A 15,068-nucleotide genomic window follows, 5' to 3' on the forward strand; every position below is an offset into this window, starting at 1 on the left:
GTAATTAACTTTTTCTTCTGGCCACACGGTATCCCTGCATATAAATCCGGCCACCTTGTAATAGGGGCCTAATTGTAGACTAGAAGTATGGACCCATATAAACAAGAACAGCTTGTATTCGTAGTTACAACAAATTTGCCCAATTCATGTTTATATTAGGATGGATAGAGGCAATGGTTTCTAGGTCTCCTGAATTAACTTTAGGTTAAGTCAAAGCCATCCTACACTATTCCACCTGTCTTGCAATGAGAGCAAAGAAATTCCACCATATAACTCCCCATTTTGGTCAAACCTTACTGCCTCCCCTAGAAAGATGAAAGACGACATTGTTTCAAAGTATTTTAGCCTCGAAAAGTATTCACCTAGGTCAACTACACCACTTGTTAGCAGACATAACATTGGTGGCTTTGAACAAACAGTAGCTCATCCTCACCCTGAAATGGCTCAATCCAAAAAGTAAAAAAGTTAAATGATATTGTCATATGTTCTTTATGCATGTAGAATTCTATTATGTATCACTTTAGTTTGATATCTTATTTGAAAAAAACAAGGTTTCTCCTGCTTCAGTCAGAATTTTTTTAACTATCTCCCTGAGGAAATAAGCCCAATTTCTAAACTGTTTGCTTTTAGGAAAGCTTTAGGAACTAACTGCTTTCAGCCAGCATGTACGAATTATTTTTCTTGACGGTTGTTCAATTCTCATGTAAACCCAGTACTAGCCCAGATTATTATGAAGTACCATTCCTTATGTTAAGACTTTGTTTTTACCTCTTTGTGCACCTTTTATGTAGCGCAACCTCGACCCGAATGTATTGAAGCACTTAGCTAAGCACCTGTTACATTACACAAGGTCACCATTCCTTTTTTAGGGATGGGGGAATTAAGTGATTTGCCCAGAATCGCAGGATGTTGAGCAACACTGAGACACAAATCGGGTTCCTTTGGTCCAAAGTTGACAGCTCTGGCCCTAACACCACATCCATTGTACAGGAAGGGTGGCAGACAGAAGCACAGGTTCCAACAGGCCCTCGAGCTGAGCAAGAGCCAGGATTCAGGCTCGAGCCCGGCTCGAATTTTTGGTGACTTTCCCACTTTTATGGCAAACTGTTAACATATGAAGCACCAGCAACATATAGGCTCCCCCAGGTGGTTTAAAAATAAAGAAAAAGCAGATTACTCTTGGGTGTGGCATCGGCTCAACATTCTGTGATTGTAGACAAATCACTTACTCTCCCTGTGCCTATGGACAGCGCCTAGAGACCCTCACGGGTGATAAGCTGAGCTACATAAATCCACATGTTATTATTTAACGGCCTTTTGGAGCCTATTGGTGTTTTCGATATATATCTCTCCCCTTGTTTCTTTTGACCATGTGGAGCACTCCTTTGCTCTTCCGGTTAGGTCACCCAGTCGTGTTTTTTATCGGCACGTCATGTATTTTGGCGGGTACAAAAAATTTGGGAAACACCTACATTTTGCATTTTTAACCCTCATCCGCACATACTTTAAACAGTAAATATAAGAGGAATGCGCTTTAGAATGTGTTCTGGGGCTACCTTAATGCTCGAAGGCTGATAATTAAAGTAAATAATGCCATAAAGGTCACTCTAACGTTCTATTTCAATTATCATACCTGGCCTTCTGCAAAATCATAAATCTTGAACCGATGGTGAAAACCCTATCTGCAATCAGTAAATGTTAAAATGTATCATATAAAAATGAATTGTGTGAAAACTTCGACTGCAAAATTCCATTTTCTTTGCATCTTTGTTGCCAAAAAATGACAGTTTTGCCCACATTCTTAACACAGTGGTTTCATATAAAAATCCGCCAAACCGGTTTACAGATTTGTGTTTTTAATTGCTTTTTATTTTTTTTTAGTCTTAACATGATGCCATCTAATGTGCATATGTCAAAGGCACCACATTCTTTCTTTGTTATGGGTTGTCTGGCGTCATCATGAGCAATTTATTACATTTTTTATATATTAAAACATGATCAACTTAAACTATAAAAGTCGGCTGGTCTGGTCTTGTGCTCGCGCGTCCGTGTTTTGTCCCCGATGAGGCGCTCGGACTGTCACTCATCTTATTGCTGCTTCGCTCCAGTGTTCCCAATGCCCGTATCGAGCAATGGGAACTGGGTCGACTTTGTTGTCTACTGTGTCAGTGGTTCTCCTACCAATCTCGTGTTGAATGTGTTGTGTGCCTGGTTTTCAGATGACTCGGAGGGTCGTTTGGCTGTTTTTGTGACAAGGTTTGTCTGGATGTCGAATTTTGACAGAAAAGTGTTCTGGTACTGTCACTGAGCCTCTAAATGATATCTCTGGGTTTATTGTAAATCTCAACAACGTGATCTCTCTTGTTAACAGCAGACCGAAAAAGCTTTTGCACTATACACAGCACGGGATACTTAAAAAGCTGGCCACCCACAAAAATGGGTCTTGATGAAGACAACGAGCCGGATAATGAAGGCTGCAACCTGAGCTGTTTAGTGGCAATTGGACGTTTGCATCCTCATATTGTTCCACAACCTCTCAATGGTGAAATCAGAGTTAAATCAACAGAGTATGTTTCACGACATGCCATAGATGGAAAATTTGTTTTTGTAGACCAGAGGTAAGAAATGTATTAAACATTGTTTTATTGTAACTAAAGAAGGGATTTACCAATTTTTCTTTGCTCTGTCCCATGTTTGAGTCTCACATGAACAAGTATTAGCAAAGATTCTCTAACTAAAACCAGACCTGTTGGCTTCCAGCATTGTTTGTTTTAAGATTGAGGCAATTACTGAGAATTTGCTCAGTGACATCATGCAATTATTTTCTCTAGGTGCCGTTTAGGAACTTCACAATTCAGTGTCTTGGCTATTTAAGCTTTGCTCATTTAAACTTGTAATGTCGCTAGTTATTTTGTAATATTATCCTTCATGTTCTTTGCATGCATATTTACATTTTATACTATATCCAAGTAAACATGATTTGACATCCATAGGCAAGTCCGTGGTATTATTAAGCATGTATACTGTTGGGGAAACGACCTTTACAACGACTCATTCACAACGAAGGGCCTGAACCACGACTCCTTAACAACGACTGAACCTGAATCACGAGTCTTTTAACCACTAATGCATTTACAACTACCTCTGGCCAGCAGATGGCACTCTTGGATTGTATATGAAAGATGTATTACTATGGATTAAATGGTGGATGGCTGTATTTTATATGGTTTTGTAGAGTGGATGTTTTTTTTTTTTTAACAAAAGGAATTTAGGAAACCATTTTCTAAAATAGTGTTTATATGTGAAAACGTTTTTGAATTTCGTTGCAAATGCATTAAAGCTAACGGCATACCGCGGTACAAAAAAAATTACTTTAAAAGGTAAGTATTAAAGGTAAGTATTACGTGATATCTATATATATATCTATATATATCTATATATATATATATATATATATATATATATATTCACTGAAAAAACCATAGGTTTCACACATGTTATAGTTAGCTGGACATTTTACTGATAAAAAACCAATGAAATTCCCCCGTTATAGTTACTGTAGGCAACTATAACTCACGCGACCGCAATCCTCTGCTGATGCTAATACTGTATTTAGACACTTATTTGCCCATGTCTTCTTCCATTAAATTTTAGCTATCCATATATTACAAATATTTTTTTTTCATAAAGACACATATGTCATCAGCAGAGGATTACGGTCGCGTGAGTTATAGTTGCCTACAGTAACTATAACGGGGGAATTTCATTGGTTTTTTATCAGTAAAATGTCCAGCTAACTATAACATGTGTGAAACCTATGGTTTTTTCAGTGAATTTGCAAGGTTTTTTAAATGCTAATTCCTAACTATAACGTGTGTGAAACCTATGGTTTTTTCAGTGAATTTGTACGTTTTTTTAAATGCTAAGTTACTTTACGCCATTTGTGGCGTGCGCGCCCACTTAACGCAGTTCGTTCCGTGCGCGCACGGTGCGCTTCGCGCACCGTGCGCGCACAGTGAGCACGCGGTGCGCTTCGCGCACTGCGTGCCCACGTTACGCTAGATGGGCCATGAACGCACGATGCGCTTCGCGCACCGTGCGCACATGGAGGACATATGATGAGCATCGTTGTGACAGGTAAAATATATGTTTTGTTTAGCTATATTAAGCCATGCACGAAATGTGCCCTTCGGGCACCTTTTGCACACGGGGTGGGGAGAATGAGGATATTTTTTTTTTTTTTTATTATTATTTCTTACCGTACGCGTACGGTAAGCGTAATCGGCGAAATTTTCGAAAAAATTAAAATTGCCTTTTTTCACTTGGGGGATCGTTGGGGACTCCCTCGACATGGCTAGGTGCTTGGGAGCTGTGTAAACAGCCCCTTTACATGTTTTTGCACTTGGTTTTTCAACCCCCTGTCAGAGTGCGAGAGAGAAAATGGCGGCCGCCGCTTCCTGGTTTCGACCGATTCGAATGTTTACTAAGATCTAAGGGCCAATCAGAATCGCGCTCGCGCACGCCACCGTACGCGTACGGTAAGCGCACCGTAAGCGCACCGTAAGCTGGCTCAGATATATATATTGATTTAAAGGCTATTTTCTCAGAATCTACTGAACAGATTTACACCAAACCTACAAAAGGCACTTCCTTGACCTGAGGACTACCTCTCTGCCAAATTTCAAGTAATTCTGTTCAGCCGTTCGGGCTGTAGCTGTGTCTAAAGGTCCTATGGAAAAATGCATGGGAAAAACGCGTTTTGGGACCCCCCTTTTATCTCAGCCCCCGCTTGACGAATCCCCCCGAGACTTTCAGGGTAGGAGCGGAGCGTAGCGCCCCACCTATTTTGAAAAATTCGCGAGGATTCGTCAACCGGCGCCAAAGTTATTCAAAATAGAATGTTGCGGATTTCCTATGGAAACGTGGTCCTAACTATAACTACCTACTGGCGACCGCCAGTAGGTAATATATATATATATATATATATATATATATATATATATATATGGTTGCAAGTGTATTTTTAAGGGTTTAGGGTGAGTATGGGTTTTTGGGTGGCAGTGTAATTTTGGGATTTAAGGTGGGTATGGGTACTTTTAAAGTTTTGGATGGGCATGGGTTTTTGGGTGGTAAGTATATTTTTAGGGTTACGGGTGGGTATGGGTTTTCGGGTAACAAGGGTAATTTTAGGGTTGGTATGGGTTTTTAGGATTGCAAGGGTATTTTTAGGGTTTAGGGTGGGTGTCGGTTTTTGGGTGGAAAGGGAATTTGTAGGGTTTAGGGTGGGTATAGGTTTTTGGGTGGAAAGGGAATTTTAAAGGTTTGGAGTGGGTGTAGGTTTTTTGGGTGGAATGGGATTTTATAACATTAATAGTGAGTATAGGGGTGTGTTTGTGTGTGTGTATGTATGTGTGTGTGTGTATATATATATATATATATATATATATATATATATATAGTGTTAATAATTATCAATATTAACTTTACAATGCATATGTCTTTAGCATGCATGCCTTTACCACGAAATTCAAGTGTTTTACAGGTACATACAAACCCATTCCCCATACAGACATGTGTATGTATGTATATATATATATATAAATTCACTGAAAAAACCATAGGTTTCACACATGTTATAGTTAGCAGAAATTTTACTGATAAAAAACCAATGAAATTCCCCCGTTATAGTTAGTGCAGGCAACTATAACTCACGCGACCGCAATCCTCTGCTGATGCTAATACTGTATTTAGACACTTATTTGGCCATGTCTTCTTCCATACATTTTTAGCTATACATATATTAAAAATATTTTTTTTTCATAAAGACACATATGTCATCAGCAGAAGATTGCGGTCGCGTGAGTTATAGTTGCCTGCACTAACTATAACGGGGGAATTTCATTGGTTTTTTATCAGTAAAATTTCCGCTAACTATAACATGTGTGAAACCTATGGTTTTTTCAGTGAATTTGCAAGGTTTTTTAAATGCTAATTCCTAACTATAACGTGTGTGAAACCTATGGTTTTTTCAGTGAATTTGTACGGTTTTTTAAATGCTAAGTTACTTTACGCCATTCGTGGCGTGCGCGCCCACTTAACGCAGTTCGTTCCGTGCGCGCACGGTGCGCAGTTCGTTCCGTGCGCGCACGGTGCGCTTCGCGCACCGCGCGCCCACTTTACGCAGTTAGTGCCGTGCACGCACGGTGGGCACGCGGTGCGCTACGCGCACCGCGTGCCCACGTTACGCTAGATGGGCCATGTATGCACGATGCGCTTCGCGCACCGTGCGCACATGGAGGACATATGATGCACTTCGTTTTGAAAGGTAATATTTTAATTTTTCGTATATGTTATAAGCCATGCACAAATGGTGCCCTTCGGGCACCATTTGCACACGGGGTGGAGAGAGTGTGGATATTTTTTTTTTTTTATTATTTTTTTTTTTAATATTTTAGTTTAACTCATCTTTAATAAGCCATGCACAATTGGTGCACCTTCGGGCACCAATTGCACACGGGGTGGGGAGAGTGTGGATAATTTTTTTTTTTTTATAATTTTTTACCGTACGCGTACGGTAAGCGTAATCGGCGAAATTAGCGAAAAAATAAAAATTCCGTTTTTGGCCTTGGAGGATCTTTGGGGACTCCCTCAACATTGCTATGTGTGTGGGAGCTGTCTAAACAGCCCCTGTACATGTTATTGGGCTTAATATTTTAAACATCACTCTCAGTGCGAGAGAGAAAATGGCGGCCGCCGCTTCCTGGTTTCGGCCGATTCGAATGTTTACTAAGATCTAAGAGCCAATCAGAATCGCGCTCGCGCACGCCACCGTACGCGTACGGTAAGCGTACCGTAAGCGCACCGTAAGGTGGCTCAGATATATATATATTGATTTAAAGGCTATTTTCTCAGAATCTACTGAACAGATTTACACCAAACCTACAAAAGGCACTTCCTTGACCTGAGGACTACCTCTCTGCCAAATTTCTAGTAATTCTGTTCAGCCGTTCGGGCTGTAGCCCTGTCTAAAGGTCCTATGGAAAAATGCATGGGAAAAACGCGTTTTGGGACCCCCCTTTTATCTCAGCCCCCGCTTGACGAATCCCCCCGAGACTTTCAGGGAAGGAGCGGAGCGTAGCGCCCCACCTATTTTGAAAAATTCGTGAGGATTCGTCGACCGGCGCCAAAGTTATTCAAAATAGAATGTTGCGGATTTCCTATGGAAACGTGGTCCTAACTATAACTACCTACTGGCGACCGCCAGTAGGTAATATATATATATATATATATATATATATATATATATATATATAAACATATGGGTTTGTACTTTCCAGTAAATTAGATACATTAATGGGGTAAAGGCAAAAAGCAAGGTAAAGGCACAGTAGTTGTAAACGATAGTTGTGGTAATTTAGTGGTTTAGACTAAGTAGTGGTTAAGGAGTAGTTGTTTAGACTGTAGTTGTTCAAGTGGTAGTTATTCCATCATAAATCATACAACCATACTGTTGCTCAGACAGGCAATATTTCTATGCATACTTGTGACATATTTATAAATGGTGTGTTTCAGTTCATAGGGACTGATCTTGTGTTGGTCGGATTGCCACCGAAAGGCCATCAGTGGCAGTCCAACTGACCGACAGCCCTTCGGTCCGACCGGTGGATTACAATATCGGCGGTTGGACCACAAGCTGCCAGAGGAAAACTGCTGCTTCCGCCACAATCTTGGATCCCGACAGGACCGCGGTTGGAATCGTAGTCCTGACAAGAGGCTGTGTCGAGGCAGGCACCGCCATTGGATTATGATATCCCTTTCCGACAGCCCTTTCTTGTCGGATAGACCACCATGACAAGGCTGGTTGAAACAGGTTTTGAGGGACCCCAAACAGGGCTCGTGGGTCACAGTAAAGTGGTTCTGGGGACACATTTGGTGCCCCAACACACCTCCATGCACCCCGTGGTAAATGACGCACGTTGCATGGAGGTGCAGGAGGTGCTCCATACCACGCCGACTGGTGTGCAACTGCCTGTCAGGTGGTCTCCTGATAGCATAGTTAGGGAATAATCCCATTCCCTTTCGAGAAATATTATGCTACGTATCATGAAAACTATAAATATTCAAAATAGTTTTACTCCATTTCCAAAACTTTATTTGAGGGATAAACCCCATCATAAATCAATTTTATGTAGAGACTATGCTTGACCAAGTGTATTTTTAAAAACACTTTGAAACAGACTTAAAAAAATATATTTTTTAGGTAACTATTTGAAACTGGCTTCACCTAGATATATATTATATATATATTTCTGTCATCTCTTTGAAAATTCTCTGCCCGCAGCTGCAGAATTCAACAAATCATTTAATAATTTCGTTTTAATGTTGTATTTTAGTTTTTACATGCTTAAATGATTGATTCTTGATCACCATGATTTGTATGCACTAAACTACACAATACATTTCTTCATATTTTGAGTTCTGTTCATGAATGCATATTCTGTTCATGAATGTTTTGAATGCATAAATCATACTTTGAACACAATCAAGCATTGGCAAAGCCAGTAGATTGGGCCTTGACAAACTGATGTGATGATTCATTAAAAAAATATATCTATACTTCAAGCATATACCACAAAAATAAAATGGAAAAAAACAAAAGCATGCTGTCATCCAAACTTGACTGCCTTATGCTTGCAATAACAATTTTAAAAATAAAAAACATTCACCTCTGCAGCAGTTCTACTACCAATGTTTTTCAAACAACAAACCTTTCAGTAGTGCCACACATTTTTTTATTATTATTTTTATTTATGAAGCAGACAAGATTAAATCACCACCTAATCAAGCACTCAAATGACAAGCAGCTATAATGTTACAATGGCACTTTAAAACATAAACTTTACTAAGGAGTGCAGGCAAAATAAATAGCCGGTATGAAAGCTTTTTTTCTGAAAATATAAAAAAGCACTGTGCCAGCTTTGCAACTGAAGAGAAAGGAACTATTTTTTGGCAGACGTGAACATTGTGAGCATGCTTTGTGCAGCCATTCAAAGCGAAAGGAGCCAAAGGGTGAAGTGGGCTGACCAAGTGCCTCATGCTATAGGCTGTGGTAGGCAGAAGCAAGTTGTGAACGCCAGTTTAACAAACCTATGGCTGAAGGCATCTGACCAAAAGCCACTCTGTGTGTATATATACTATGCATTGTTTTTTTTTGTTTTGAAAAACAGTAGTCTGGCGAGAAAGCTAAAGCTGTCTTAAATGCCAGTTCTATAAATTTACTTGTCTACTGTCATTGACAAATCATTGTTTTGAAGTATTCAGTTGTGACCAAGACCCCTGGAATGCTCACAAATTAACTGACCAAGTATATGGTAATAAGTGATTGATTGAATACTCGGGTTGCTCACTATCTCACTCATGATTAAAGACTTGGTAAAATATGTTCTGACAGGCACCTGTGTCGCTCACTTTGGATGTGCATTTTTGTATGAAAGGACAAATGTCTACTAAATTTCATTAGGCAAGTATTATTAAACTATTAGCCTGTAACTAAAAATAAATGATGGGCAATACATTGCAAATATGAACTGAAAAATGTCAAACAGTCAAGGAACCCAATTCTGTTATATAGTCTAAACTATTACTAGAGAAGGGAGTACAGGTTCTTTTTAGCAAGGTCTCCTACCTACGCTGCAGTGTAAGGGACTCACACTGTTTAGGCAGAATGGGGCTCAAATTAATCCAAGACCTTTGTATATTTGTAAATACGGTCTAATTACGAGTCAGTTGACGACTTACACTGTAGGCGATGTGAATGGTGGGACCTCTGACACGTTATACATTGACCATATGATGAAAATAGACACACATTTCTAATTCAGCCAGATAGGACTATTTTTATACAGTGGCTGATTTAGCACAGGCAATGCCAGTCACAATTACTGGCTGCTGGGTTGAACTCTCCATCCACAGTTTGGAATTTAGAGTTGCTAGAACAAGCTCTATGAAAATAATAACACCATGAAGAGGAAGTATATTTCATTATTATTGTTTCCAGAACTATATTGTGGTTGACCGTATTGTTGAATGTATGAATTCTGATAAACTATGTTGACTTTCCTCCTCACATTGGCTACTTAGGGGGTCATTACGATGTCGGGGGAATCACTTCCGCCCGACATCAACTCAGTCATGGGACCGACCGACACCCAGTCGGCGGTCCCGACCGCCCCATTAGGAAATGACCGACCATTTTTCGGTCACATTCCTATATTCCACTATACGGCCGTAATGCATGCTTCCATAGTAAAAATGTGAGATGCGGCTCATCCCTGCACCCTGTGGTAGGCACCTCAAGGTGCCTGCCAAAAGGTGCAGGGATTAACAGGGGGGCACCTTACGTGTCCCCTCAGCCGCCAACCGGAGGCTGTGCACCAAGGGGCAAGGGGGGCCCTACTGGGGACCCCCTAACATGCTTTCCGACATGGTTTCCATGTCAGACACACCGACATGGAAACCATGTCATACACCGTGCATTGTAATCTCAAGGGCGGAAAGAGCCGCCCTTGAGATTACAGGCTGCATTCCAACCGGCCTGTCGGTCTGTCCGAGCACATCGGAAGCCAGCCAGAATGACTGGTCAGATTCCTTTTCGACCACCTCCATTAAAATGAGGCGGTCAGAAAGGGATTTGACTGGCCCATTACGATGTGGCCCAAAGGCTCCAACCAAACGTCTGAGCCTTCACGGGCTGTATCATAATCGGCCCCTTATTGTAACATCCGAAACTGATGAAGAATTCAGATCGTGTTTGTGATGTACAAAGTGTGAACCTAGTCATGAGGGCAATAGAGTACTGTACATGGATATATGGATTAACATTTTAAATGTATATCCTTGTTCATTTATTCCTCTAAGACTCCTATTCCTGTTTGTTTTTAGGGCAACCGCGATACTGGGCTACTTACCGCAGGAACTCTTAGGAACTTCATGCTATGAATATTTTCATCAAGATGATATAGGACATCTTGCAGAATGTCATAGGCAAGGTAAATGTATTCATGTTGTGAAATGCATTTAATTATACTGTTCCTAATTGAGAAGCCATATTAAAAACAGACCTGCATGTCATTTAAAAAAAGAAAGGAATTATGGAAAAGAACGTTTAGTAGTGTAAGGGAGTGCATTTGTGAATTTACACATGATTAGCTACATGGAGAAGAAGAAATGGGAAAACAGACCAATTTAAATATTTCCAAGCTGCATTGGAAGCAATCGCCTTTACATTTTGAATGTTATCTTGTCATGGCAGAAGGATTTCTAATAAGTCCTCAAGCAAGATACTAAAATGATTCCCCCAAAACTTTATAAATCATATAATGGTTTTGAGTTATACACTCTGATTAATCCACCAGTTTAAGTGACATCTTAGCTAAAAAGCTACTGAATAGTTTTGTGTCATACGTTCTAGGTAGTCCATCAAAAGGTAGATTTAACTTATAGGCCACTTTTTACAACATCCCATTGATCCCGCATCAAACTGGGCCGACTTCTACCGGTTCTATGAAGGTAAAAACTCACAAGTACTAGGACCCGACTGTTCTTACTTAAAAATCAATATTAATTGTTGATTTTGCTAAATTTCACTTGTTTTGACTGACTTTTTTTGGGCTGGGAATCTTGACTCGAAGCATTGGTTGTTTAAAATACTTTTATTACCATCAGTGGTGGCCGGTACAGATCAGGGGTGGCAGGGCCGGGGTGGAGGGAGGAACGGAGTGTAAAAAATAATGCCAAAAAAGTACCTCTCCTCTGACGTCGTCACGTCTCTCCTCCATCTTCTTGCCGTGTCTCTCCCAACAAGGAACAAGAGGCACATCCAGGTTCCCCTGACCAATCACAACGTTACAATGCAGCACTGTGATGGGTCTGAGCTTCGTGGTTTGGCGCTCAGCAAGGGACTGGGAGCCTGGGCATGTTCTCCACCCAGGCTGTAATGCAGCCTGGGTGGAGAACATGCAAAATACGCATGACTGTTTGGCCGGCCAATCAGTCATTGCACACTTACAGCGTGCCCACCACTCCTCCCCCTGCTCTGAGAGCAGAGCAGCCCTGCCCCGCAAAGACGCCGCAGCAGGAACAAATAAAATTATAATAACAAGTTATTACCATTTTATTTTACCTTTATTTCCACTGCTGAAAGCATTGGGGCGACTTTCTTCTGCTTTAGCTGTTTACCATATACATTGTCATTAAAACCTCTGAACACAAATGTCATCGGTCTTTAGTCTCCGTTTATGTCAGTGGATGAGCACTCAAATAATGTAAGAGTTGGTGTATCTGCACGTTTTGTGCACAGGACTGTAATGTAAGGACCTATGGTCCTTTGTATTGAGAAGCTCTGTCATGTTTCCAGTGTTTACTACATTGGAAGGAATATGTTGAGTCCTATCTTTTGGAGGGCCATTTGTTATTTAAATGGAAAATACATACATCTTTCTTCAAGTTTAAGTCAGACTTTTAGTGGGTTGAAGGATTGTAAGGCCCACTAGTGTTAGACATGGCCATGGTTCTGTTTTCTCCAAAAATATAATAGTGTTGTGGTTCTGGAAAAAACTAATTAGACTAGCATGTCTGTTAAAGGGGCCAATCGTGTTAGTGTGCACAAAGCTGGGACCTTTTGCTAGAATGCCAGTTTCCTCAATGTATGAAACATTATGTTTTGGAAATTTGATGACGTTTTAAGGTACTGCGAATGATCTGTTTGTATGCTCTGGAGAGGGTTGTAGGTATAGCGGTGATCTCTTAGTCACCTCATTGTAAAATATTTTGCTGAATTTTGAGTCTTATCAGAGGATTTTATTGTTTTGATAGTATGGTAGTTAACAGTCAGATAAGATAGCTGTCAATATACAGGCATCCCAGGACTGTTTTAAGGTTGTTATATTTTATTGTCTTAAGTACAACCTAAACCAAATGTTCTTCCCAGAACCTGGATCCCAATGAAGAGCAACCGAATATTTAATCAAGCTTCTCATATCTCCCCACCGCAACGCCATTTTTGCAGGGATTTCTTCAGAACTCTGAACTGTGATTTTTCTAATAGGAATTACGTCTGTGCATTGGTCTCTTTAATAGGTCAGCATTATTTGTAGCACACTAAGTACCTGGGGCATGTGAGCTCTCTCAGTTCAGAAGATACGGATTGTAGTAGTAAGAAATACTTTTTTTCGGCCAAAGGCCATAAAAAGTTTCACAGCAATACAAAATATTCACAAAATATACAATTACCTGATTACCTGCATGATATGATGAGAAATTTATCAAGCAATATATATCTTATTCTCAGAAAAAGGATCATTGATCTCAGGAAAAAACAGTATAAGCTGGTCACTGAGTATTCCAGTACATCCCCCTGATGTATACATATTTAAAATCAGCTAAAACTTTGTATGATTCAATTAAAATAACTGATAGTTTTTTTGTAATTTAAAGTGCTCTTCCAATTAAAAGTTTTGTTATTCATTGCCGCATCACAGCTTTAACCCCATTTTGCTTCTTATAATCCCTACTACAAACAAGTATTGGGATACGGCAAATATTACATACGTTACAGTGGTAACTGTCAGCACCCCCAATGCATCTTGGTGCTTCCTGAATCCCGTGTATTGCACAACGGCGTATCCATTTCCTCCTTGTCCGGGCATATGCTGGGCATAAGTATAGGATATGTGCTGTATTTTAGGTAGACCCTAAAGTGCATGTAGTGCATAAAGTGCAGGTGTGGTCTCCCTTTGTTCCCCAATTTGCTGTATAACTCTTGGGATTGTATCAGCAGGATCCTATTGTGATTCACAGTGCTTCAAAGTTCCTGTAAGAGGGATAGCTATTTTTTCCTTCCCCAGAATGTGCCAAAGACTATCCAGCCATCCCTGATGTCTTTGCCGTCGAAGGCCGTAATCACGTGTTTGGCATGCACAGCAAAAGGAGCATCATCTTTCCCTTCTTTTAATGTAGAAGGTACGTTTTGGGTTTGCCACTCCTAACACCACATGTGGTGGGAGCTTTGGGATCTAAATTTGGAAGATCTTGTTAATTGTGTCTAAGATGCCTTTCTAATCTGTCTACCAATTGGAGGTGATTCAAAGAAGGATAATCAAAATGCCGTCAGATGTACAGACTCTCGGTGTTGCTTAACCTAACATAAACCCTGCCACTCTTTTGGGGACGGTTCTCTGGCCACTTCATTCTCCCAATGCTTTATCCATGGGTATTGGGGATTCTTGAGCTCTTTGACAGTAAGTGACTGTTATCCAGTATTGGGGTATCTTTCATAGATTCACATGCCTGAATCATTCCCCGTCGCCGAGGCGGGAGTCCCACGGTAAATACAAAAGTAGTGCCAAGAGTAAATAATAGTAGTAGGCTAAAAGAAAAAGCCTAAGGCCTAAGTCTTAGTAGCCTATCTACATCATTATAGAAAAAAGAACCAAAGATTGGTCCCAGCCAATCAGCTGCCAGCACCCTCCAGAACCTTCCCAGCAGAGGCAGTTCTCCTCAGATTTTCACCGCACGTCGTGTGTGAAGGGAGTCTCCCTGAGCTCTGCTCAGTTTCTTCACCTATTACTACTTTTTGGATCATCCAAGATCATACTTCATTTCTCTGACCCTATTAAGGCAGTAATATGGCAGAGTGGCAGGAAACAAGGTAATGGACTACGAAATATGTCTAACCTTTCCTCAATAACTCTCACGTTCTGCGAGATGAGGCTATTATTGGGACTACAGAGACTTTCATCTGTCACTTCTGATGAGAACAACGAGGATTCCTTCACCTCATAGGAGAGGTCAAAGGGAGAAGTCGCGCCAGGAGCCTCAAGAGGGCGCGCAAAAAAGCCATAAAGACCTACCTTGAGTCTTGATAGGCACTTCTCACAGAGAGAGGCAAGTGGGAAAAACTTCCTCAGAGTCTGATCTTACAACTCCCTTTTCATCCCTACATCAGGGAAATCTGTTTAACCTGACATTAAGGAGTCTATTACAAAACTCCATGTCTAATATTACTGCCT

General features: G+C 40.6%; 1 protein-coding gene across 5 annotated transcripts in view; it reads left to right on the forward strand.

Annotated features, from left to right (window-relative positions):
- BMAL1 (basic helix-loop-helix ARNT like 1) overlaps positions 1-15,068 on the forward strand; it is a 503,136-nt gene that overhangs the window by 360,451 nt on the left and 127,617 nt on the right. For 3 of the 5 annotated variants that reach the window (XM_085648206.1, XM_085648207.1, XM_085648204.1), the window contains 2 exons: positions 2,372-2,618; positions 10,942-11,048. In XM_085648206.1, the coding sequence (XP_085504332.1) occupies positions 2,372-2,618; positions 10,942-11,048 (354 nt within the window). The remainder of the gene's footprint in view (positions 1-2,371; positions 2,619-10,941; positions 11,049-15,068) is intronic. The other 2 variants (XM_085648208.1, XM_085648205.1) reach the window with 1 other exon arrangement.

This window comes from Triturus cristatus, chromosome 3_2 (assembly GCF_964204655.1).
Source record: "Triturus cristatus chromosome 3_2, aTriCri1.1, whole genome shotgun sequence".
Taxonomy (NCBI): domain Eukaryota; kingdom Metazoa; phylum Chordata; class Amphibia; order Caudata; family Salamandridae; genus Triturus; species Triturus cristatus.